General features: G+C 42.3%; 1 protein-coding gene across 1 annotated transcript in view; it reads left to right on the plus strand.

Annotated features, from left to right (window-relative positions):
• CACNA2D4 (calcium voltage-gated channel auxiliary subunit alpha2delta 4) overlaps positions 1-24,307 on the plus strand; it is a 165,971-nt gene that overhangs the window by 127,937 nt on the left and 13,727 nt on the right. The window contains 9 exon segments of the mRNA XM_083461820.1: positions 2,485-2,546; positions 5,077-5,091; positions 9,472-9,516; positions 11,805-11,867; positions 12,825-12,895; positions 14,564-14,639; positions 18,245-18,297; positions 21,713-21,768; positions 23,021-23,041. Coding sequence (XP_083317946.1) covers positions 2,485-2,546; positions 5,077-5,091; positions 9,472-9,516; positions 11,805-11,867; positions 12,825-12,895; positions 14,564-14,639; positions 18,245-18,297; positions 21,713-21,768; positions 23,021-23,041 — 462 coding nt within the window.

The following is a 24,307-nucleotide window of genomic DNA, read 5'->3' on the forward strand; positions in this document are numbered from 1 at the left end:
CAACCTCATTTACAGCCTATGATGTTTTCCCATCAAATAGCACCAGAGGGATATTAGTTGCAGGTCCTTACCAAATAATATGGGTTTTTCATGGGTAAGTGCTCAGGAACTAGTAAAATTGGAGGAGGAGGGTGGTAGTGATTGCAGTATCCCAGCCCTCAAAATGTTTAGAACCAGGTCCTGGAGAAATGTAATTATTCCTTTTACAAGCAACTCCACAGCAATAAGCACTGCTGTTTTGAATATTTTTGCTGTGTTTCATGCACCTATTGTTTCTACGATTTCGCTGGTGAATAATATACTCCTTCCTGTACCAAAATACCTGTGCCATCTTGAAGCCTATTTTTAAAGTTAATGTTTTATTTTAATTTTACTTTTTTTAGACTTGATAGCTTCCTTACTGTACTACTGAAAAAGTTACGTGAGCCCACTCCATTAAAGAGTGGGGATAAATAAATCCTACCCCTCCAGCATTGCAACTGCTGATAATTTTAGACTGGGTTGTCTTTTTTTCTTACCTTTTTTGCCTTTGCAATCCACCTCACCAATGCTGGGTCAAAAAAGAGAAATGGCACAGGAGTGACATAGGCTGCAGTCCTGTGCATATTTACCTGGGAATAAGGCCCACTGGGGGTATGATAGATCCCTGAGGATGGATCTATAGTAGCAGAATTGTTGTTGGCATCCGTCTGTTTCAGAAGACAATGTAGGAGTGCACTTTTGGGGATGAAGTCAAACTATTGGAGGCTTACATTGCCTGCTGTGGCTGTAGAGATCCATATGGGAGAGACGTGTTTTGTTGCAGCTGGGGCAGATGAAGACATCGGGTTGTGCTGCTGCAGATGCCCCATAGTATTTCTTCTATCTGTGCTCCTCTCAGTGGTCATTCCTCCTCTGGTCACTGCTGTGGATGCCTTTCCAGTTTAAATGGTCAAAACACCTCAACCTACTTCGCCCTTCCGTATTTTAAATCTCCCTTTTATTTTATTCTTTTATTTTAATGTCATTTTATTTGTATTATTACAAGAATTGCCACAAAAAAAACTTCAATTAAAAAAATAAGGAACAGGTACAATCTTGATCCATGATAACATGGAGATTCACTACTAGTCAGAGTAGACAGTTCTGAGTTAAGTGGACAATTTGATGAATTAGGTACAAAGGAGTTCTCTATCTTCTTGTGTTTTGAGGAAACACAGAATGTATAGATTTGCACTGTAAAAGTGACAGGAGAGTATGTCTCATGGTTATTCTCACCTCCAGCCAGGCTCCTCAATTCTTTCCCATGGGGCCAGGCTTCTGGTGTTTCTTTGCTGGCTCCTGCTTAGCACTCAGGCTGAAACCTGCTTTTTATTATTCTGTAAAGATCCTCACTGCTGCCTCTTCAGGGTAACTCAATGAATATTTAGCCAATAATGCCAGAGAAAAATTCAGTCTCATCTTTTCTACTTCCATTACATCTTTACAACTTGGACCCAGATGAATCTTGTGTCTTGTCTGGTTGTGCATGTTCCGGAATTCAGGGAGAAGGCAGCTGTAGGAAATAATTCCCTTCCTTATTCCACAACAGTCAGATTTGTTTTATTATAAGAATGCTCTAAGATGTACCAGCAGTAGAAACATGACATGAAGGACACTGACACCATGGCTCCAAGAGCAAAAATGATGTACTCTGCCCCTGATGCTGGCTGCCAAGTTCAATGTATGCATAGAACAGAACTCTTTCCTCTATGGTTTTCACGCTTTCAAAGCTGCATTCCAGCATCAGATTCCAAGAATAAAGAGGCTAGTGTGGCATGAAGGCCAGGGGACTTATCTGTGAACCAAGATCTCAGTTTCAGATCTTACCTCTGCCATGAACACATGAGATGACTTTAGGCAGACAACAGATGAGAAAGATTCCCCGCTCCAAGAACTGAAGGTAATTTGAAAATGCAAGCACTGCTCCTACTGTGTACTTTTGCCTCTGGTAAAAAGATTTTGCAGAGTTTTTATACATTTTCCAAAAGCCTCTGGACTAAAGGCTTCTTTGGAACAAACAAAACACATGTAGAGAACTTGGGAAGCAATACCTGTCTCCTGCCACTTTCAGCTCTCTTTAAGAATTACTGTATTTTCTGTTTGCAGCCTAAGAGTCTTCCTATACTACACTTTTGAATCATGATTATATCAGATGGCTTTTATAATCTGCAGCAACCAAAGGGGAAAGTGATTTGGCAGCCTGTTGTATCTTGGTAGTGTTTAGTGGGAGGCAGGTGTCTGTACTTCAGCACAGCAGTTGATGCTTCCTTTTGCATCACCTTGTTAAACCCCTGACTCTCACTTTATGTTCTGACTCAGCATTTACCTGTCATTTACACTTGGAAATGGTGTGATTTCTTCTGGTGACTGCTTGGAAATATTTAGTTTCTTTCCCTAACATCTCTCTCTCTCTCTCTCTCTCTCTCTCCCCACCCCCAACCTCCTTGTTTTGTTTCCCCATAGCTGTGGGTGTGCAAATTAAACTAGAATTTCTTCAGCGTAAATTTTGGATGGCTACCCAGCAGGTAAGAATGCTGAAGTATAGTGCAAAAACAGAAGGTGATATATGGTGATGTTTTACTTGCCACATTTCCACAAAATCCTTTGTAAAATGTGTATTAAACAGATTGGTGCAATAGATTAGTTTTTAAATGACACGTTTTGCTAATCCTTTGACAACTTCAATGCTGCATCAGCTGCCAGTCTGTTCTCAGAACGTCATGTTAACAGAACGTCACAAGCCTGGCATGGCATTAAATCCACTGCAGCTGACACATTTAATTGTGGAATTATGTTTGTACCGATTCAGCCCTTCAAATCTTGTTTCGTTTTAGGCAGAAAGTTTACCGACTCCCCTCTACCATCCTGATTGCACTGCACTCCGTCATGCTGTCTCTGCTTAATCTAGATCAGGGGTCAGCAACCTTTTTCAGCTGTAGGCCGGTCCACCATGGGGGGGTCGGACTATATTTTGGAGGGGGAAATGAACAAATTCCTATGCCCCACAAAAAACCTAGAGATGCATTTTAAATAAAAGCACACATTCTACTCATGTAAAAACATGCTGATTCCCGTATGGTCTGCAGGCCGGATTTAGAAGGTGATTGGGCCGCATCCGGCCCCCAGGCCTTAGGTTGTCTACCCCTAATCTAGATGGCCATTCGTTCTGCCTCAAACTATTTTCTTAAGGCTGAATTTGAAAGGGTGTTGTTGATACAATCTAATAGTACTGTGGTTGTAAGCGCTTTCTGTACTACTGGTTGCATTTGCTGCCAGTTCACTTCAGGGCTTAATTTAACGTGCCCACACCAGTGTTTAAATCCCCAAATACCTGAAGACTGCTTCCTTTCCTATAGATCCTATTGGGTGTTAAGATAGGAAGAGGGGCCCCTCTTGATAGTTTCGTTGCCCCAGAAGCTTGGAATGGTGGTAGCCTGGGAAAGGACATTCTTTGTGGCAGCCCCTGTTGTGGAACTCCCTTTTTTACACTGGCATTTGACACCTGAGATGTATATTTTTAGGACCCACCCCATGTTTGTGATTGTAAGTCATTTTAAACTGTTTTTAATGTTGTATTTTAGGTTGTTGTAACCCACCCTGGGACCTTAAGGTGAATGCAGGAAAAATTAAATTAACCACAACAACAAGCACATTCATCCCATAATCACAGACATTTGAGGGAAAGGTGCACATTGAGAACTAGATCCACCCCACCCCCCAGCCCAAAAGATGACTGTCTAGTTGAGAATAAATGGAGGCTAAAACTTCCTTCCCAGAGGGGAAAGTGTCATAAATACCGTATTTTTCGCCCTATAGGACGCACTTTTCCCCCTCCAAAAATGAAGGGAAAATCTGGGTGCGTCCTATGGGGCGAATGCAGGCTTTCGCTGAAGCCTGGAGAGCGAGAGGGGTCGGTGCGCACCGACCCCTCTCGCTCTCCAGGCTTCAGGAAGCTCTGCACAACCCTCGGGGAACCGGCTCCGAGGGTTGCGCAGAGCTGCCTGCCGTCCCGGGATCAGCGCAGCTATGCGCGGCCACCGGGAGCCGGGGCGAAGCCCTCCCCGCTCCAGATGGCCGCGCAAAGCTGCCTGCAGTCCCGGGACTGTAGGCAGATCTGTGCCGCAATCCCGAGCGGGGCGCTAGGTCCCGCCCCGCTCGGGATGGCGGCGCAGAGCTGCCTGCCATCCCGGGACTGCAGGCAGGTCTGCGCCGCCATCCCGAGTGGGGCGCCAAGTCCCGCCCCGCTCGGGATGGCGGCGCAGAGCTGCCTGCCGTCCCGGGACTGCAGGCAGGTCTGCGCCGCCATCCGGAGCGGGGCGCCAAGTCCCGCTCCGCTCAGGATGGCGGCGCAGAGCTGCCTGCCCTGCCGGGACTGCAGGCAGGTCTGCGCCGCCATCCCAAGCGGGGCGCCAAGTCCCGCCCGCTCGGGATGGCGGCGCAGAGCTGCCTGCCCTGCCGGGACTGCAGGCAGGTCTGCGCCGCCATCCGGAGCGGGGCGCTAAGTCCCGCCCCGCTCGGGATGGCGGCGCAGAGCTGCCTGCCCTCCCGGGACTGGTGCACTTCTCCCCATCGCCAGCCCCACAAGCTCGGGGGACAGCAGGGAGGCAGAGCATGCCTTCCCACTGTTCCCCGACCTGGTTCTTCCAGCCCCGCACCTGGGGGGGAAATAATTTTTTTTTTATTTCCCCCCAAAAAACCTAGGTGCGTCCTATGGGCCGGAGCGTCCTATGGGGCGCAAAATACGGTAAGTAGTTCAGTTTAAGAACTTGGCATTATCAGCCTCCTTACATGTGTGCAGTTATACATTATTATACACTATACAAAGTTTAGCTGGGAATGAGAAAGTGATGATTGAGGGTGCTGAAAAGAAACTTGCTCACATTTCTGGCTCTGTTTCCAGCACCCATTCATGTGTAAGAAGCCTTCTCTTGGTTCACTGGCAGTCAATAATGGTTCAATAAGGAGTTACTAATGGACATTTTGTCTCCTCTTTCCACTTCCCTTCCATGTTCTGCAATGATCTGCGTGTCAATGGTTCCATTTACCATCTTCCAGCCCAATGACACTGATGTAAGTAAGGAGCTTTGAAGGTCAAGAGATTTCCCAGAAGCCCCTTCCTGTGTGTGCTTCATAAAACATTGATAGTCATGTGTCATTTGTGTGTCAGGAGTTGGGTTGAATACATTTATATGTAGAGTACCTAAATATTGCAGACAAACCAAAGCAAGTTGCCAAGAAGCACTAAAGAGTCTGAGTCATATAATGGGAAAAGTTTGAAGGTTCAGAAATGGCTTGATACCTATGAAGTCATCAGAGGCTGATGAGCTTTAACATATTTCATGAATAAGTACATTTAAGCTTTTCCACCCCAGCAGCCCTAGAGCAACAGCTAGAGTTACAAAGCTTTGATTCTGATGCAGCTGAGCTCACGGTCCGATTCAGTCCTGTGCAACTTCTAAACAACTTTGCAAATAAGTTCACAATAGTTACTAGCCTTGCTGCATCATCAGGTGAAGTTTGATCTTTCCAGAGCTAGGGATTTAGCCCACTTTCTAAGACATGGCTTCTAAGAACAGAATACTGATCTGTTTCTCCAGAATGTATTCCATCTGGTTGCTTTTTTGTGCCAGTGGAGGCTGGGGCACAACTAATCAGCTTAGTTGCCTGTGGAGAGTAGACATTGCTTCCAGAAGACCAGGTGGAGAAGATTTTTTTTTACATGAAAAATAATTTGCCCACCCCAACCCCTGCCTCCCTTTCAGGATGTCAGCCTACACCTATTTTCTTAATATGGAAAAAAAAACATTATTTTGTCTTTGTGATAGATATGACACTCCATATGATGCAAAGCCAATCAGAAGCGTTTAATGGAATTTCTACAGCCTACCAGCTTAATTAATATGCAGGTGGGCCCTGGAAGGGTAAACAGACTAGTGGGAATCTGATTATCACAATCAGTTCTTGTCTCCAGGAAATATTTGCATTCCTGTCTGACAGGATTGTGCAGCTTAATCAAAGAATGGGATTCAGTTGGTGCTGAGTTGAATCTACATCTCAAATTAGCTGTCAGGGTGCCATAACCTCTTGCTCTAATGCACAATGACAAGGCAATAAAGAAAGTTACAGTCAGGATGACAGCTTATTTTATCCAGTACAAATTAAGAAAATGTCTATATTTAATAGAAACATATGGCAGAATCTTTGCCACAGGCACAATGAACCAGAGCTGACAGGGCTCTTTTCCCCACCTTTAAATAGCCTGTTTTTTTTTTTTAAGGGGTTGCTACTTCTACCCTCTCCCAGGCTTCTACAATAGAGCTGTGCAACACCTCAATCTCCAAGCGGTGCGAGGTCCCAGGTGCTTACCGAGGTTCCAGGTGCTTACCCATGTTTCCTTTTGGAAATGAGGCACCATGGTTTTTTACACATATACACAACGTGAGCCTAAGATGGAGGGGTTCACAGCATTAACACCTCCCAAAAGGTCTTGTTTCTCTCATAGCTGCTGCCTTGGATTCCAACAGAAATCAACCATTGTGCTGTGACTCTCTCTCCAGCTTTCTGCCTTACCAGCCTGCAGCCTTTTTTCCTCTAGGTCACATCACAACCAACAATCCCATAGCATGTTGTCTTAAGTTACTCCACACAGGGGCCGCCCAGGGTTTGGGGGACTCCACCTGTCCACGCAAACTCATAACAATAAATACTTCTGTGGATATTTCAGTGTTCCTGGTTTATATAGCAATTCATGTAAGAAAATTTCAATCTATTTCTTTTTTGGTGTCCCTTCTGTAAAATTGGGGGACACTTCTCATTTACTAATAAAATATATTTTAACTGGGATTTGGCCTCCTGATGGAGGAGTAAGCAGCTTTGGGGAGATAGACACTGTCAGACACTCCCTTTCCTCTATGTCTTAATTGGGTCAAAAGAAAGAAAATGGAGCTCTCACATTAAATCACAGTGATTATCACTCAATCATCTATGTGTCTTCACACTTGCTGGTTTGATTGACAGCAATAGGGCGCCTTTGGCAGTACTTTTATTGACAGATTTTCCCAATCTGTTCCATTAACCACAGAGCAGGCATGTGATTCCTGGGCTAATGTGCATGTTTTAAAAAATGGCTGATCCACATTAAGAAGCTCCATGATTTCTTCAATTATTGTTGTTCTTTAATAAAAAGACAACATTTTCATCAGCTTCTCCATTGTGCATCTTAGATAATAACAGTCCTCTGTTAAAAAAAATAAAATAGAAAAGTGAAAAAGACAGATCTATTTATTTAGTGCAGGAATATGGAACCTTTTGTAGCTGACAGCCAGATATTATTTCCCCACCTCTGCTGGCCAGATTTGACAATTTGGCAGAACCATCCTCCTGTCAAGACTGATGTCACTGTGATAGCCCCAGTTGTTGGGACTTCAAAGGGCAGCATAAACTGATTAAAAGCCCTTTTTTAAGCAGCCCTGAGCTGTTCTTTAAATGTTCAAAAACTGGGGGTTCAAAGAACAGAGTGGGGCTGCTTGCAAAGGGGCTGTCAAACAGCTCCGTGTTGCACTTTGGTCATGTGCATCTATTCCCAGCAGGGGATCTTGGTGTATGCAGCCAAGCTGAGCAGGATTTAACCCCCTTGAGATGAGCGCCGCAACCTCAGAGTCGTCCGTGACTGGACCTAATGGTCAGGGGTCCCTTTACCTTTTTATCCCCAATGAACAGGAGTTAAAACCTGCTTCTTTGTATATGTGTGCAAAGGAGGTTCAAAGAACAGTGCGGAGCTGCTTGCAAAGAGGCTTTCAAACAGCCCCATGCTGTGCACTGGTTGCATGTGGCTCTTCCCAGAAGGGGAATTGATTCATGCAGCCAAACTGAGCAGGATTTAATCCCTGCTTATCAGCTGATGAGAGAGGGCTAAAACCTGCTGCTTCTGCTGTGCATACTGTTTGATAGCAGGGGAACAGCTAACATAGAATCAACCCCCCCACCCCCACCCCTACCCATCAACTGGAGTGACATCAATTGATTGGCAGATGGGCATGGTTTTGGGTGTGTGTTGTTTTTTTAAAATTGATTCATGTTCCAAATTTGCTTCACTGGGAGGCCTCACAGTTTGAAGGTTCCCCACCCCTGATTTAGTTCCTCTATAAACAGTGTTTTCATGTGCTGCTCTGGTTTCTCCAGAAGCGGCTTAGTCATGCTGGCCACATGACCCGGAAAAACTGTCTGCGGACAAATGCCAGCTCCCTTGGCCAGTAAAGCGAGATGAGCACCACAACCCCAGAGTCGTTCGCAACTGGACTTAACTGTTAGGGGTCTTTTACCGTTACCTTTTTATAGACTGCTTAGTATCCACAGATCTTGAAGCAGTTTGCAATACCAAAAATCCAAATACATCTAAATACATACATAGACAAGAAGCCAACTTTCAGAAGATTCACATTAAGAACATGCAATATCCATACCCATAATAACCATAAAATAAGGTAATAACAACCTAGTGTGTAGCATGCTAAAATCTTCCAACCAACATAAAACTCACAGTTTACGCAACCCCTCACAACATATTCCTCCAGTAATTTCCAACAACAGATTGATCATCCAACGCATGGCAGGAAACACACATGGAAGAATTGTACTGGACAAATCAGTAAGCACAGAATGAATGATAATTATGAAACCCACAGGCACCAACAATATTTTCTTACTCACCATTTAACCCTCCATGTATTGTTAGGTTCAGTGCTGTGACACATGTCAACTTTGGTTCACTTCAGATCTCCAACTGAAGCAAATGGACAGTGCCCGAGGACACTATACAATGTTCATATATCATTTGTCAAACTATTACCAGAAAACCAAAGGCAGCCAACATTGTCACTGCTTTCTCCATTGTGTAACAATCTTTACTATTACTATCAAGGGCATCTGGTTCGGTCATGCTTACCTACACTGAAATTTGCTTTGATGCACCAAATAGTCATCATTCCACACTGAACACAGCATATGAAGCAACAAACATGTATCTAACACATAAGAAGCAAGCACCAGGGAGTGGTATTTGTTCCAAACTCCTAGGCTCATGTTGCTTGTACAACTGCATATGTATGTCTCAGTTGGAAACATTTCAGAAAAGTCATGGTGAACAAGGCATGGTGAAGTAGCTTTATCCAATTTAAGATAAAATACAGCATAACCACATTCACATAAAGAACAACCGCCACTCTAGGAAGCTGAGCTGAAAAGACCACTGGGACACTTCTTTCATAGGCTTACTTAAAATGATCCTTCTTGTGGAGAAAGCTGAAGGGGATGTAACACACCAGCATATGATGTGCAAATATTGCCTGAATGAGACATGCCTGCTCCTTACTCCTGTAAAAATACCTAATGATGCCCAGGTAAATGCAGTCTAAAGTGAGACACTATTTAACTCCTCCTCTTGTATTCCAGTGCAGTGACGTGGATGGTCTGTGTCCCTTGAACTGTCAGAATGACGTAAGTTGCTAGTTTTATTTATATTTTTTAAAAAATTGTTCAGATCTATAATTGAGGAAATGTAACTTGAGGGTTCTGTGACTCAGGATCATTATTATTCCCCGGTTGCTTTTTATTTGCCTGGCTAGTTTTTGTTTTTTACAGATGGGGGAAAGAGATGGTTCATTGCTGAGGGCCATTCCCTTTGCCTGAGATCCAAACCAGATATGGTAGGGCAACTGTCAGAAATAAAGTGGGTGGGTCTGTTCCTTGCAAGGGGGAAGAGAGAAAAACTTTCTGTGTTCTATGCTTTAAGCAGTTTTCTCCTAGTTCATTTTTGACACCAGACGTGAGCTGGACAAATTGAGTAAAGCGGAAGAGCGCAGAGAGATAAGATGGGCAGGGAGATCAGGTTTCCACTTTCCTCTACACATGTTTTACCCATGTAAATGATAGACCTGACCCCCATGAAGTAGGGATGTGGATAAAGTACACCCTCATCATGTCCCGTTTGGTCCCTAGCCAGAATTTGAACCCAGGTGGCTCTATATATGTATATTATTTACTAATCACTAATCAGCCTAACTTCTCACAGCTGTTTAAAATGTGTGTAGGGGGGTAATGCATTAGTTTTTATTGCATTCTTAGCCCATCCTTTCCTCAAGAAATGCAAAGGTGCATATGGTTCATTCTCTTTTAGTCTCCAAGGTATGTTAGAATGAGGAGTGGGGTGGGAAACTGACCCAGGGTTACCTAGCAAACTTCGTAGCTAAAGAAGGATCTGAACCTCTTGTTTCCTCAGTTACAGACCAGCACTCAAGGCAAGAAGCCTTAAAAATACATCTTTGAAGTTTTTGATAAGACAATGTGGCTCTGAAAAATGGCATATGAAAACCTCTTGAGGGTTTTATGTGGACTGGAAGGACTTGGACTTTCATAATAATTCTAGAATCCATTTAGAAAGCTTACAGAATTGCAGTACCCCAAATTATTCCCAAAAATCAATTGTGTATTGAGAGTGTCATTAGGTTTAATTAATTGTTATGAAAACATTATGAGAACCACAGCTATGACTAATTATGAAGATAAGCATGTGAATATAGTGTTCATTCAGGTTTAAGCAGTATGTGGACCGAGAACTCCCAGAAGTGCAAGCTGGATTTCGAAGGGGCAGAGGAACCTGAGACCAAACTGCAAACATGTGCTGGACTATGGAGAAAGCTAGAGAGTTCCAGAAAAACATCTACTTCATTTCTCTAGCCTGCAGTTGCTTTTTTAATGAGTTACCGGACTTGTACCTTGCAGTACACTGCTGTGTTTACTTTGCCCCAAAGATGCTACAAAGAATGCTACAGAGTCTAGACAGAACTGCATGAGCTCTATGAAGCCAAATGGAACAGGATTCTGGGATAGCCTCGCATGAGCCCCCAAATATGCTTTACTTTTGGGGGGAAACAGTATGGAGTGTAAGCCTACAATAGTAGTTAAAAGTACAACCAGTACTCTGATATCAAATTCAGGAAACTTGTAAGCAAGCACAGAAATAACAAAACATCAGAGAGTCTTAGGTGATGTACACATTAGCAGCTTAAAACACAGCAAGGACATTCCCCAGGCACCCACCCACCCACACTGCGTGTCAAGTCACATTTGCTGATTGTTTTACACACCATAGAGGGGACAGGGATGTCTTCACCCAACGTGAAGACCTGCCCCTATAGCACTTCCCCAAGCTCCTATTCATGAAACTCACCTGTGCATGTACAATAGGGGGAGATTATTGGGCTGCTTTTAGTTTTTGTTATGTATTTTGTGCTTTTTATATTGTAATTGCCCTGAGATCTATGGGTATATGACGATATGCAAATTTAATAAATAATAATAATAGATGTCTCAAGTGTACACAGCTCAACTTAATTGCAAAACGAATGTGGCGTAAGTTTCCTTTCAGATTAATGGCAGTCTATGGGGAAACACATCAAACAGTCGTATTTCTCAGGAAACTACAGGATTTATCTGATTTATTTAACAAAATTTATATACTGCTTGATTGTAAAACAATAAAATTAAGTTTAGAAATCTCTAAGCGGTTAGCTCTCTGTTGTGGGTAACATTGTGTGTACATGGATTCAAAAGCCAGTGGTGGGAGCAAACCGGAGGCCGAGTTAACGGTAATGCCTTACATAAGACCACTAGAACTGTGGGAGCAGAATCATAGCAGCTCACAGGGTAAGGCAGAAGCTTTCATACTAGGCAATATTGTCTTCTCTATAGCTGAAATTCCTTCTTCATTCTTTTTTCCTCTTCAGAATCTGAACTGCTTTCTCATTGATAATAATGGATTCATACTCGTTTCCAAAGTCTTCAAACAGGTAAGATGTTTTCTGTGCTTACTTATAAAGCCTGTTTATAGAGCTGGGGGGCAGGGAGGAGCAAATTGGACAAGTCTGCAGATTTCTTTTGTTGAGGCTTAAGCAAGGGGACTTTAGGTTTCCCCCCAAAAGAACAGTGAATACGTGCACTAATCACTTTTTAGCCTTCGTGCAAATTTGTGAATCTCCCAAGATAATTATATTTATTAACTATAATTGCACCCTGCCTTTCCAATAAGGAACTCAGGGTTGAGTTTTATCTTCTTTTAAGCCAGGTCACATTACCTCATGGTCAACTTTCTAGAGGCTGCATGCCAGCATTGGACAGGCCTAGAGGTAATAGTGGGTGCAGCAATGAAAGTGACTCTTGCACAATAGGCTACATTCCAGCCAGGGCCGGCTTGCTCATGAGGTGGGTTGAGGCAGCTGCCTAAGGCGGCAGAAGTCCATTGCAGGCACCCTGCTCACCCTGCCACCACTGCCAGTGGCGGAGAAGCAGCAGTGGCAGCTTCCAAAGAGATCTCAACAAAACCTTGCGAGATCTCATCAAGATCTCGTCGGAATCCACTGTCTTCATGGATAGTGGGCACTGCTTCATCCTGACAACAACATACCATATAATACGCCTGTACTGTATTACTATCCCCATAGTTTATATGATAAGCTGAGAAATGATGACTTGTCTAAGGCCACCTGGTGAGTGCATGGCTGAGCTAAGATTTGCATTTCATTTTTATTGACCATGGCGCCACACACATCTCTAAACCCCTCTTTGCTAAACAGCCTGAGGACATAGCAGAGCACCGCCTGCTTAAAGGGCTTGTTTTATGATAGTGGCAATATTAAGTATAGGATTTCAAACTTGTAGTGGGGATGGATTAGCTGGACTGATAAAAAGCTGAGGAGGTTTATCTATAGTTTCTGCTTTTTTCTATCTTTATCTCCCTGTGCTTGCAGACTAGCAAATTTTTGGGAGAAGTGGATGGCTCTGTTATGACCCAGCTTATAAGCATGGGAATGTTCAAACAGTAAGTATTACTATCTCCTCTCTATTGATTTCCTTTCAGAGAAGAGCCTGGTTGAAGCAAAATGCCTTATGCCCATTGAGAATTATCACAGCTAAACATTAAAAAAGAGAATGAAGACAGTGGGGTGTGGAACATTGCCTCAGTTGTTAGGACTTGTTCACATTTGTTATCCATAGAAAGATTCAAGCATCTCCAGATACATGCTCACATAGGCAAATGTAATGTGTGAACTGCATAATAATGGGTGCAGCCAGTACCGATTCTGTGATTGCAGCAGCCAAAAAAAGCATTGCTGCAGTAACAGGATTCACTCCTGATTATATCCACTGTCACACAGTTTGTGCACAACGTGAACAAATGCAAAATGTTACCTATTTTCATTTCCCTGCTTATGTTCTAAGAATGCATGTTGAAAGATGACAAACAAACAAATACACAAAATACAGGCACATATCCTTTTTTAAATGTCAGAAGTAACATTACATTACTGTGTAGCAATACAATTTCATGTGGCTTCATCTAGGCTGTTTATGTTCCTGACTTGGAGGCCCTTACATGTTGCCAGAACAGCATGGGAGCCCAGAACCATGGGAGCAAAGCTAACTGTGTTTGCTATTCCCATCCTATGTTTCCCTGTACAGCATAGTACAGGGCACAGGCTTTCAAACATTATCTGCAGCTCATCGGTAGAGCACATGTTTCATATGCAAAGGTTCTAGGTTAAACCCCTAGCTTCTCTGGTGAAAACTTATGTGTAAAACTCTGGAGAGCTGTTGCCAGTCAGTGCAGACAATGATGAGCAAAATGATCTGACATGGTGTAAAGGAGTTTCCTATGTCCATGTGTTCTGAAGCAGTTCCCATGTTGCTGATGTAGCATACAGAGGGATGCAGAGTCAGACACAAATGGCATAAAGAAATCTGAGAGCACAGCCAGATGTGTCTGGAAGAGCACTAAGCTGTCCAGAAGCAGCTTTCAGGACCTTGGTGTGAGTAAAAATAGCAGCTGAGGTAATTCAAGTAAATCACATACAAAGTTTTCATAGGGTAGGGGCATATTGTGACATCAGTAAGAAGTTTCTTTGTCAGATACCACAGTCAATCAAACACTGTATGGGAGTAGATCTTGTTGTGAAACATCCAATGCTAAGCACAAACTAAACTAAATTATTAGGATGAGGATATATGGCTGTTCCCTGTGTGAAGACAGATCCAGGCTAGAATTCATGCAGGACAAATGAATGTGTCTGCAGCTATGTTGAGCAAAGGGCATGTGCCAGAGTACATGTTTTGCATGCAGAAAATCTCAGGTGCAGTTCCTGGCATGTCCACTAAAAATCTTGCATAGCAGACCTGGGCAAAACTACAGCTAGACCTTTGAAAGTCACCTTCAACCAGAATTTAAAAAGGTAAAGGACCCCTGGACAGTTAAGTCCAGACAAAGGCGACTGTGGACTGTGGTGCTCATCTCGCTTCAGACCGAAGGAGCTTGCATTTCCAAGTCATGTGGCTAGCATGACTAAACCGCTTCTGGCGCCACAGTGTTCCGTTGCACCACTGTACAGTCAGAGTGCACAGTAGTGGGCTAGGCAGACTGGTGGACTCTTGAGCTAAGCTGGTGTGTTGAACACATGGGCCCGCTTGTCAGTTTTTAATGTTTTTTTTGCAGGGTGAAAATGTACGATTACCAAGCCATGTGTAAAATGCCCCACCACCACCATAGCGGTGCGCGCCCTCTTCTCAGTGTAAGTATCTGTAAGCGTTTCTACATAATACATAAAACACGGAATAAAATATTTTAGAACAGCATTGGTCCAGTTCTTTAAGTCATTCTGCTCCAGGGTGAGACCATCCCATACCTCGCCATAATTGCCAGGCATGGGGTGCAGGAGAGAGCGGTGTGAAGGCAGAAGTGCCTTTGCTTCCACTGCTGATTACACTGAGGGCGGAATCATGCTTATCATCCTTGTCTTTGCTACAAGCCTGATTGCTTTTCCTGTGCTCTTATTTGAGGACTATGCAAGGACAGAAGAAGAAGCCAAGGCACGTCTGCCCTCATGTCCTCTTCTCCATGTACTCTGATTGTGGGGGCTGGACACAATAACGTCACTCATCTGATGACGCCAGTGAAGGCAGACTGGGAAGGGGATTTTAATTGTTTATTACAGGACAGGAGATTTCCTGGTTAGTGAAAAACCTTTTTGCTGGTGTCACAACAAAGATGATGATTAAAACCCTTTTGGTGGTCATTTTTTAAAACATCCAAGTCCAGAGTGCTTCTATTCTGTGAGAAGGGACACTCAAGGTTTCACAAAAAAGCTGGACACCACAGGGAAACAGTAGATTCCCATTGCCACTTTTTGTCCTTCACCTACAGCCTATGTGCTCAGAAAAATGTGGCACTTGCATAGTGAGAATATATTTCTGATCCAGCAACCAATTAGCCGTCTCCAATTTTCCTTTCCCAAAGTAAGTAATTTCCACTCTGTTTCACACATGCATTTAGCTGGAGTCAGCAGACCAAGCAAAACAATTCCAAAATTCAATGGGGAAAGGCACAGGTAAAAATTGACCCATCATTCTGCAATTGATCCTGGGATCTGTTTCACGCTACATGTATTGACCAAATAGCAGTACATGTGTATTAATTTGGAAAAGATGGAAGATACCAGAGACAATGCATTCTAGGGATGGAAAGTTGCTGAACTTTTCCTTCCTTTTCTTTTTTCCCCATCTCAATTTATGCCTGCTGTATCTTTCACCAGTAATTAAAATGAACTCTGAATTAATCCTGCATTGGAGCGCTCTGGGGCCAATTTTGGCTACATGAAATTGTTGCTGTCTACTGGTTCTGTGCCAGGAAAGTTTCAGGTGGTGGCACCTTTAATTGATCAGAATAGGATTTGTTTGTCAGAGTTGTATCTGGCATTACATAATTAAATTTGTATTAACTAAATAGGGAAACACTCACTAATTACAGTTGGACTGGTACTGCAAATCAAAAGGCTTTTTATCACCCATGTTAGCTCTAGTCCTTTAGGAGATTTAGCCTTGTCCTTTGAGGAGAGATGGGTAGATATGTGAAAATGTAGTGCTTTTTCAACTCTGAATAAAAACAATATAAGCTCACCACAGGTCCTGAACCTGGCACCTTGAATATGGTAGGCAGTGGTTTAGCTTGTCACCAGCAAGTAAAACTAAGAAACCCAGTAAAGGCAAGCCTTTCTTAAACATCAAAATGTCAGAATTGATCATATGGCAAAGCCTAAAGGCTTCTTCAGACATCTTTTTTATTGTGCATCCAGAATTATTTCTGCTTCTCATTGTATTGGGGTGGTGATATGCACGATACCATTTACAATACTGTTTGTGGTAAAAGTTTTGGGATGGACATACTGCTTCATTCCCTGTTGGTGCATGTCCCATAGTTTCCTATTGAAATGCTGTAACTTTTTTATAATACAGTACAAGTGTTCCGGGGTCTCGCTTTTGCTACACTATAGTGCAAGAATGCTCATCCAGATAGCAGTAATGTTTGGTAACTCTGGGGAAGCATTAGAGAACAAGTAATAAAGCAGAATGATGTGTAGATGTCCAGTATAAACCCACCACTAATGCAGTTTTACTGTGTCAATGGCATAGTACAGAATATAGCCCCCCCCAAAAAACCCCCACCCATCTGGAGGGGTCCTACTACTTATTAAAGTTTCCTGGTGAGGCTTGTGTCTGGTTAGAGCAGCAAAATGCTTGACCTTGGTTCTTGCTAAGGTTCATCTAGCCCATCCTTGCTCTTCGAGAGCCAGTGTGGTGTAGTGGTTAAGAGCGGTAGTCACGTAATCTGGGTAACCGGGTTCGCGTCTCCGCTCCTCCACATGCAGCTGCTGGGTGACCTTGGGCCAGTCACACTTCTGTGAAGTCTCTCAGCCCCACTCACCTCACAGAGTGTTTGTTGTGGGGGAGGAAGGGAAAGGAGAATGTTAGCCGCTTTGAGACTCCTTAAAGGGAGTGAAAGGCGGGATATCAAATCCAAACTCTTCTTCTTCTTCTTCTTCTTCTGATCTTGCCACTCCACCTGTCATGCACTGACAAGCACTTGGCCAAAGGGATCTTAAAACGCTACAGAAAACCCTCCAAATTCTAAAACCAAAACATTCAAATTGGGTTTTTACAATAAAACTATGCAAATGAGGCATACCTAATTTGGTTGAGTAACTCATCGTTTCTTTTAAAATTATGTTTTGGTACCTTTTTGTCAAAAGACAAGGATATCACTCCAATAGCTTTCATCATTAATTCATTCATCGTTTTATGAATCTCACTCTATCATGTCTGTTTGTTTATATAACTTTAATGAGGTGCTTTAAGAAATGTTTTGAATGTTGCTTTGAGCATGTACAAAAGCATGGAAATTAACTCATAAATCATATAAATAAACAAATTATGAGGAGAGCTGGAGATGAGCAGACATTTTTAAAAGGGGGGGGGGGGAGTTGGAATGATGGTCATGAGAAGAAACTGGAAATATAACAGCTAAAATCCCATGTCTTCTCCAGTCCAATATCTGGAGGGCCACAGGTTCCCTCTCTCTGCTGTTTGGAAACTAGCTTGCCTGACAGAATGAAACAAAAAAGTAATCCTTGGAAACGTCACCATTGTTGTTTATAAGAAGAAAGCATTAATGGAGAGAACAAAAAATACAGACTGAACCTTTGACCTTATTAGGTTTGAGTTCATACAACACTAGTTGAGAATGATATTAGAATTAAGATATACAAATATACCTCGTATGTCATATTCCCACAAAAGAAAAATAATACCTTTGCTCCAAAGCAGAGTTGCCTAAATCTTTCAGATGAGACTATCCACATTTTCAGCATGATCATGAGGACTAGAAATCCCCTGATATTAAAATTGTTCTGCATTGTGTAGCACCTACCAGTTTATATGCTAGAGGCCTTGTTGCATTAGGCACTCCTACTAACAAGGTTTGCGTGGTGTTTTGCTTTTGTGTACAGTTTGAAGTGGAAACACTATTTTCCACCATTAGAACAAAAATGTTTTCTAAAGTTTTAGTCGCATAAATAGCTTTAGCTCTTTCTTTCTACGAGCTATTTAGGCTATTACGGTTGAAGAGAGCCAGTTAAGTAATTATGTCTTCAAAGACTCATGCGAATTCCCGATAAGCTTTTCGACCTTTCCAAAGATGAGGTTCAAAATTATTATTGGTAGTAGGCTGACTTGTATGCATATTGCTGCTTCTTAGAATCTGCCTCCTAATTTGTAGATTGGCTTCTGGAATTGTGGGCTCTGTAAAATACTCCTCTTCTTTGGGTTTCTTCTTTTTCAACAGCCAGTTTATGCCTTATTGGGAGCACTAAAGTGGCTGATAACTGACTTCCTCATGTGAGTACAAACATTTTGGAGTTCTGGAGGGAAATATCATTAGAAGTAGAAACTATAACTGCAAGCTTTAGTACATTTACATCAGTGTATTAATCAACTAATGCTTGTGTTTGTTAATAGGTATGAGGAAATTTAAATTGGTGGGGCTTGATGTTACTGGCACAAGCATTTTTTAAAATTCTGGTATGTGACTATAATAGCGAATAAACAAGAAAATATTCAAAACAGTCCTGAAGCAGTTGACAGTCCTAACTTTTAGAAGCACAAGCTGCAGTAGTTGCAGTCACTATATAGATAGTCCTGTTATTCCAAAATGTAGAATTGAGAGACATCCATGGATTTCCAGTTCCATGAAACTTAGGACACACCTGTTTCTACAGGCAGGCTACTTATATACTACATTTTATTCTAAAATCAATGGAGAACGAGTACTTGTTTTTTCTATGTAGTCCGCACACAATATGGACCATGTATTGCATATTTCTGGCCCCTGAAAAGCACTTATTGAGAATCCAGTTTCATTCAGAAAATATAAGTTCCTTGTATATTGATTCTGCATAACCCCAAAGTGTGTCCATTTGAAAACAGATGGTGGTGTGTTTGTGTATGTGTATGCACATTTTTCCAATGATGTTGTGAGTGGGTGTATACCAAAATCGCAATCACTGCTTCTTCATTCATCTGGGACATATACAGGGAGGAAAGGGCATGGAGGGTTTAGATGTGTACCAAGTAACCACATCTACCCTTGTGGCCAGCAGGAAATTAAATCAACCTAGAATCATAGAAATGTAGGGTTGGAAGGAACCACAAAGATCATCTAGTCCAACCCCCTACAATGCTGGAATCTTTTGCCTAACATGGGGCCTGACCCCACAATCCTGAGATTAAGAGTCTCATGCTCTACTGACTGAGCTATCCCAGGTGTTGAAAGCAGCATGTTGAGCATAAGCATGAACCATTCCAGACTGAGAAAAACTACATTTTTGTGCAGCAAATGGGTTAGTGTGTCTGCAGCCACAAACTTGTTTTAATAGTCATTCCCTCTCCCTAGGGAACTATAATTCTTTGAAAGGTTAGGAGTCATTTACAGAGTTCCCAGCAAGATAACTTCCAGAATTATTTTGGTGAGACAATGCCAGTAAATCCAATACAGATTTGCGTTGTAGAAATGTCTTTAACTCCCACCCCTGTTGTAGCAATGAGTACCAAAGCCAGTGCATCACAATGGAATAATCAGGTAAAAGGGAGATTTCGCTTCATAGCATTGAAGTGTCAGATGAGTCACATTAACAGAGACAAAATTGTGCCACTGGGCCTGTTTAATAAAACATCTGGGCCCTATTTTTGTAAGAGAATATCTGCATGTGAGCCTCCTTCACTTCTGGTTCAATGCTTTGTAGCACAAATACAAGAAGCACAGGAAACAGACACACACGCACACACACACACCACAGAAGATGCTACCATGTTTCTGCATCTTTTTCTTGGGTGGAGTCTGCTGCTTGTGCTGACCTTGAAAATTCCCCAGTTCAAGATAAAGACTACATGAAGAAGGAGAATGGCTTGTGCATACAAGCCATGTGATTTGCAAGCATCACACACATGCATGGGATTAGTGCATTAGAGCTCTAAGAGGAAAAATCCTGCCATCGTATGAAGCAGAAGCATTTGTGTCATGCCTTCATTCCTGTGGTACCCAAGAGGCTTCCAGCAGCATTATCAAGTAGGCAGTTTAATTATTTGCACCTTCCAGTTTTGAAAACATGGAGAACCGATTCGTACAAAATTGTAGCAGTATAACATATATAACAGGGCCAGTAAAGGGGTCCAGAGTTCCTGATTTCAAGTGGAAGTCCACAATATGCAAAGAAGCTGCACTGGGGAGCAGGAACTCAGATATCATAAACAGAAGAAGGCAGGCACAGCCACTTGCTTGCCCAGCAATGATACATTTTTCCCTGGGGAAGAGTTTTGTGTGTTTGTGAGCCAATGTCACTAACATTAACACTTTTATGTTCTACTACGTGGTTGTAAATCAACAAAATATCTGTGAGTATCTATATGGAGGTAAATCAACAAGTGACAGGCTTACCCTTCCCTTCTCAAATTCTAATGAACTTGAATAATTTGCTCTGTTGAAAACATAGAGGAGTGACAATCCTGTTCCTATTAGGAAAATATGTTAATGGAGTAGACCTAACTTGCCATCTCTGCCAAGGTGACACATTGTGGGAGGTGGGGCTTCAGGAAGAAAGGCAGATTCATGAGTACGTTTGATATTTTATTATTAATATATTTGTTACTAACAACCTCATACCCAGCATTGCTTGGAAGTTCTCAGAAACCCCCAAAATTGCATCATTTTGTGATCAGTGACTAACACAGCGCACCTTTGAAAGGTTTGGTTTTTCATCTTGATTCAAAATGAGGCCCAACTGCATACAAACATAGGTTAAAACCTGGCCTTTGATCATGCTTAATTTGGTTATGATATATTAAGGCGTCCAACTATATAGAGAACAAGCAGTTTTCCAACATAGATTGTAGATACCATGCTCCCCCTCATGTAGAACTTGGAATGGCTGTCAGCACATTAAAAAATAAATAAACACACCCAGCAAATGGCTATTAAAAATAAACTGAACAAAAATATAACCATAAAATACCATTAAACAACATTTAAAAGTCAGCAGCGCAGTAGAGCTTAACAAACAAGGCTTCTGCTGCTATGTTTTGTAAGCCTGTAACAATAGATAATGTTTTAAGCTGCCATATGAATAAACAGAAAGTGGAAGACAACCATACATGCAGTGGGAAGGAGTTGCATAAATGGGAAGCCACCACCAAGAAGGCTTTACTGTGTGTTCTGCCCCCCACCTTAGAAAGTACTCAATGAAGGGACTACCAGCAGCGCCTCCTTGGTAGTGCAGTGGAGATCAATGATTATACTAGGCAGAGACTGAAGTGTTAGATTCAAACACCTTTGAACTTGAGACAAGGGCCATATTCCAAGATTCTTCAGAGAGATTAACTTGCTAGGCACACTCCACAGCTGTCGCTGGGCACTGAATACCAGCATCCACCGTTGCCGAGCAGATGGCTTTCAAGGTGACCGAGTATATTTCCCTCCCAGCCACAAGGAGCACAGTGTTAATGACAGCCTTGCCACAGGAATTGCTAGTAATTTATTGTAGGATTAAGGCACAATTAACCATTCTGAAAAGTAACAAAGGAAGATTTAAAGTAACTGGCTCAGGTGTGAACTAAAAAGAAACAGCAAGGCAAGTTCTAGGCTGCTCCTGCAGACTAAAAGCTCAGAGTAGAGCAAATCACAGGGACTGTCTGCCTGCGTAACACCTTTGCCCTTCCAGGCTAGCATAAAATACATCTCCCCCCCCCCGTCTTTTGACAGATTCTTTCTGGAGTTCAACATATCTGGCTTCTGGCACACAGACAATTTGGCAGATGGTGAGTATATGGGAATGCAGCCAGCTCACAGCACACACAATTTTGCAGCCACTGGGCTTGGATGAAGGAATCACACATACGAATGCAATTTAGCACAATCCAGAGACATTGTCACCCTGTTGGCACTGAGAATCTATTCGCCAGCTTCCATTTCACCTTTATTGAGACACTCTGGAATATACTGGCAAGGTTTAATAACACTGTCAACTGTGTCAGCTCATATATGTGGTCTGTGTTGGGGTATCCCATGAAGTGGATGGAAGACTACTAACAACTATTTGCTGAAGCAGTGGGCCAGTTCTTTCATCTACATGCACTTTGCTTGGAACGTGCAGGGAAGGGTGTCAGTGTTAAGACCCCTAAAAGCCTGTGGTACAGTGTCTAAAACAGCAATGTGGGTAACTTGTGGTCTGTGGATCACATGCGCTCTGAGCAAGTGTCGCTTTGTCTATGAGCTCTTAAAATTACGAAACTTTATTCCTTCCATTCCAGTCCTCCGTATCTTGGAGATAATTTTTGAAACATAACAGCAATGTAAGCTAAAAGTAGAAAAACACAGGCAGTCTTCAGTGAAAGAAAGAAAGAAAGAAAGAAAGAAAGAAAGAAAGAAAGAAAGAAAGAAAGAAAGAAAGAACTTTATAAATATAATTAATTCTTAATACGTTTCATTTAATAATAATAAATGGCAGAAATCATTTCAAAAGCACAATCTCATACAGCAAATGTTACTTATGGTACTGCCTGCTAGGGTTTGGCAACAGTAATATGCTGGTTACATACATTATGTTGCTTACACATATTTTAACCAGATAGAATAGCTGTCTCTCTCTAGTCCAGGGTGTACTTCCAATATTGTACTTGTTTCTGAAAGCATTGCCTGCTCCTAAACATTTAGGAGTGTGCAGGCCAAAGCTTTCAGTGTCAAATATTCTAGTATTTTTAAGCAAATCACATTCACTTCACATAGGCTTATGTGAAGGAAAGAAGGATATAAGACAATAAAACATATTTCTCATGAAACAGCAGTTTAGTTAACTGTAAAGGCAGGTGAATTTTAAGGAGTAGTCTCACACTCATTGTTACTGTTGTGAACAATTATTTCTTCATTTCACCACCATGTCATTCTTCCTCTTTCATTCTTCATTTCCCATTCTTCCTATTCATGTGTCTTCACCATGGAATTCTACCACCATCTTGTGATTATCATCATGGATTCATCTGCATCACATGTTATGCCATGTAACCTATATAGCCAAGGCTGTTTTCCATCATGGTAAGTAGAATCATTATAGTACAGCAAAAAGATCTCCATTTTCTGGAAACAGGAGAACACCTAAGCAGATTTGCCCAGAAAACTGGGGGCAATTTCTTTCCCACTTCACAGCTGTTCAGGAATTAGCTGTGACTGCCTATTTGAAAACAGAGTTATCACTACTTGTTTAATTATTGTGCTACCACTCACTGTGTGATTGGCATACTTCACTGCAAGTTTCTGCACTTGCTGGTCCAGCTATAACCTTGAATATAAAGATGTGCAGTAGCTCTAGGGATGTGCCAATATGTGCAAACAACAACAGCTTGTGCAAAGCATGCGGGTTCACCCATACAAGCCTTACTGAAATGAATTAAGGTTGCATGGCAGCAGTTCTTACTGGGCAATAGGCAATGGGTGGAGAATTCTGTTGGACGCTGCTAAAGTGAATCTTATATTGATATTTGCAAGTCTTTCCCTTCAATATTAATGATATTTTACAACAAGCATGGTCCATTATAAAGGAACAAATCAGTATTTGAAAAGTTGCAAGGTTTATCAGTGTTCCATCTTCTATTCTACCGCTCCCCCCCCCCATTTCATTCTCAGTACATTTACACATTCTACAAATGCATAGGCCTTCCTATGGCGCTTTTAATCTACGATCTGATCTTGCTATCTGTGATACTAGGCCAGACCAATAGGTGCTGCTTCTGGAGTTGGTGCCTGATGTCTCAAATAACGCTTGGTATCCCAAGGTCTAGAGGTAGAGTAAGAACTTCAAGGAGTTCTTTCCTCTGTTCAGTTGTTCATGAGTGGTAATTGAATCAGGCCAGGCCTAAGTGTTTGCATGATAATTAGCATGCTACCAGTAAACCCAACAATAGCGGGATGATGAAGAAAGGAGGAAGGGTGGACTAGGGAGGTGCCACTCGTGCAAGAGAAAAGACATGGTGGTGGTTGCATCATGCAGGAAGGGAGGTAACCTTAGTTGAGCCCCAACCAGAGCTCCCATGTACTATGGTTGCTCTAAAAGGATCCATAATAATCAGAGGATCCAGGTCAAATATGGAGCTCAGAAAGAAACACGAGAGGACATTCTTGCATTCTCAGTAGGTACAAAATGCAAGTAGAGATAATTAGCTAGAGGTGGGCAAGAATCTATCAGAAAGAAACTTCAGCCTGTTTGCAGAATTGCATGAGGACAGGTGGTAATCACTCAACTGGAAATCCAGCAAAACTGTATTATTCAGACAACTGCAGATAGTCAGGTTCTGATCGCTAAAG

This window comes from Podarcis liolepis (assembly GCF_965112155.1).
Source record: "Podarcis liolepis genome assembly, chromosome: 10".
In the NCBI taxonomy this organism is placed as follows: domain Eukaryota; kingdom Metazoa; phylum Chordata; class Lepidosauria; order Squamata; family Lacertidae; genus Podarcis; species Podarcis liolepis.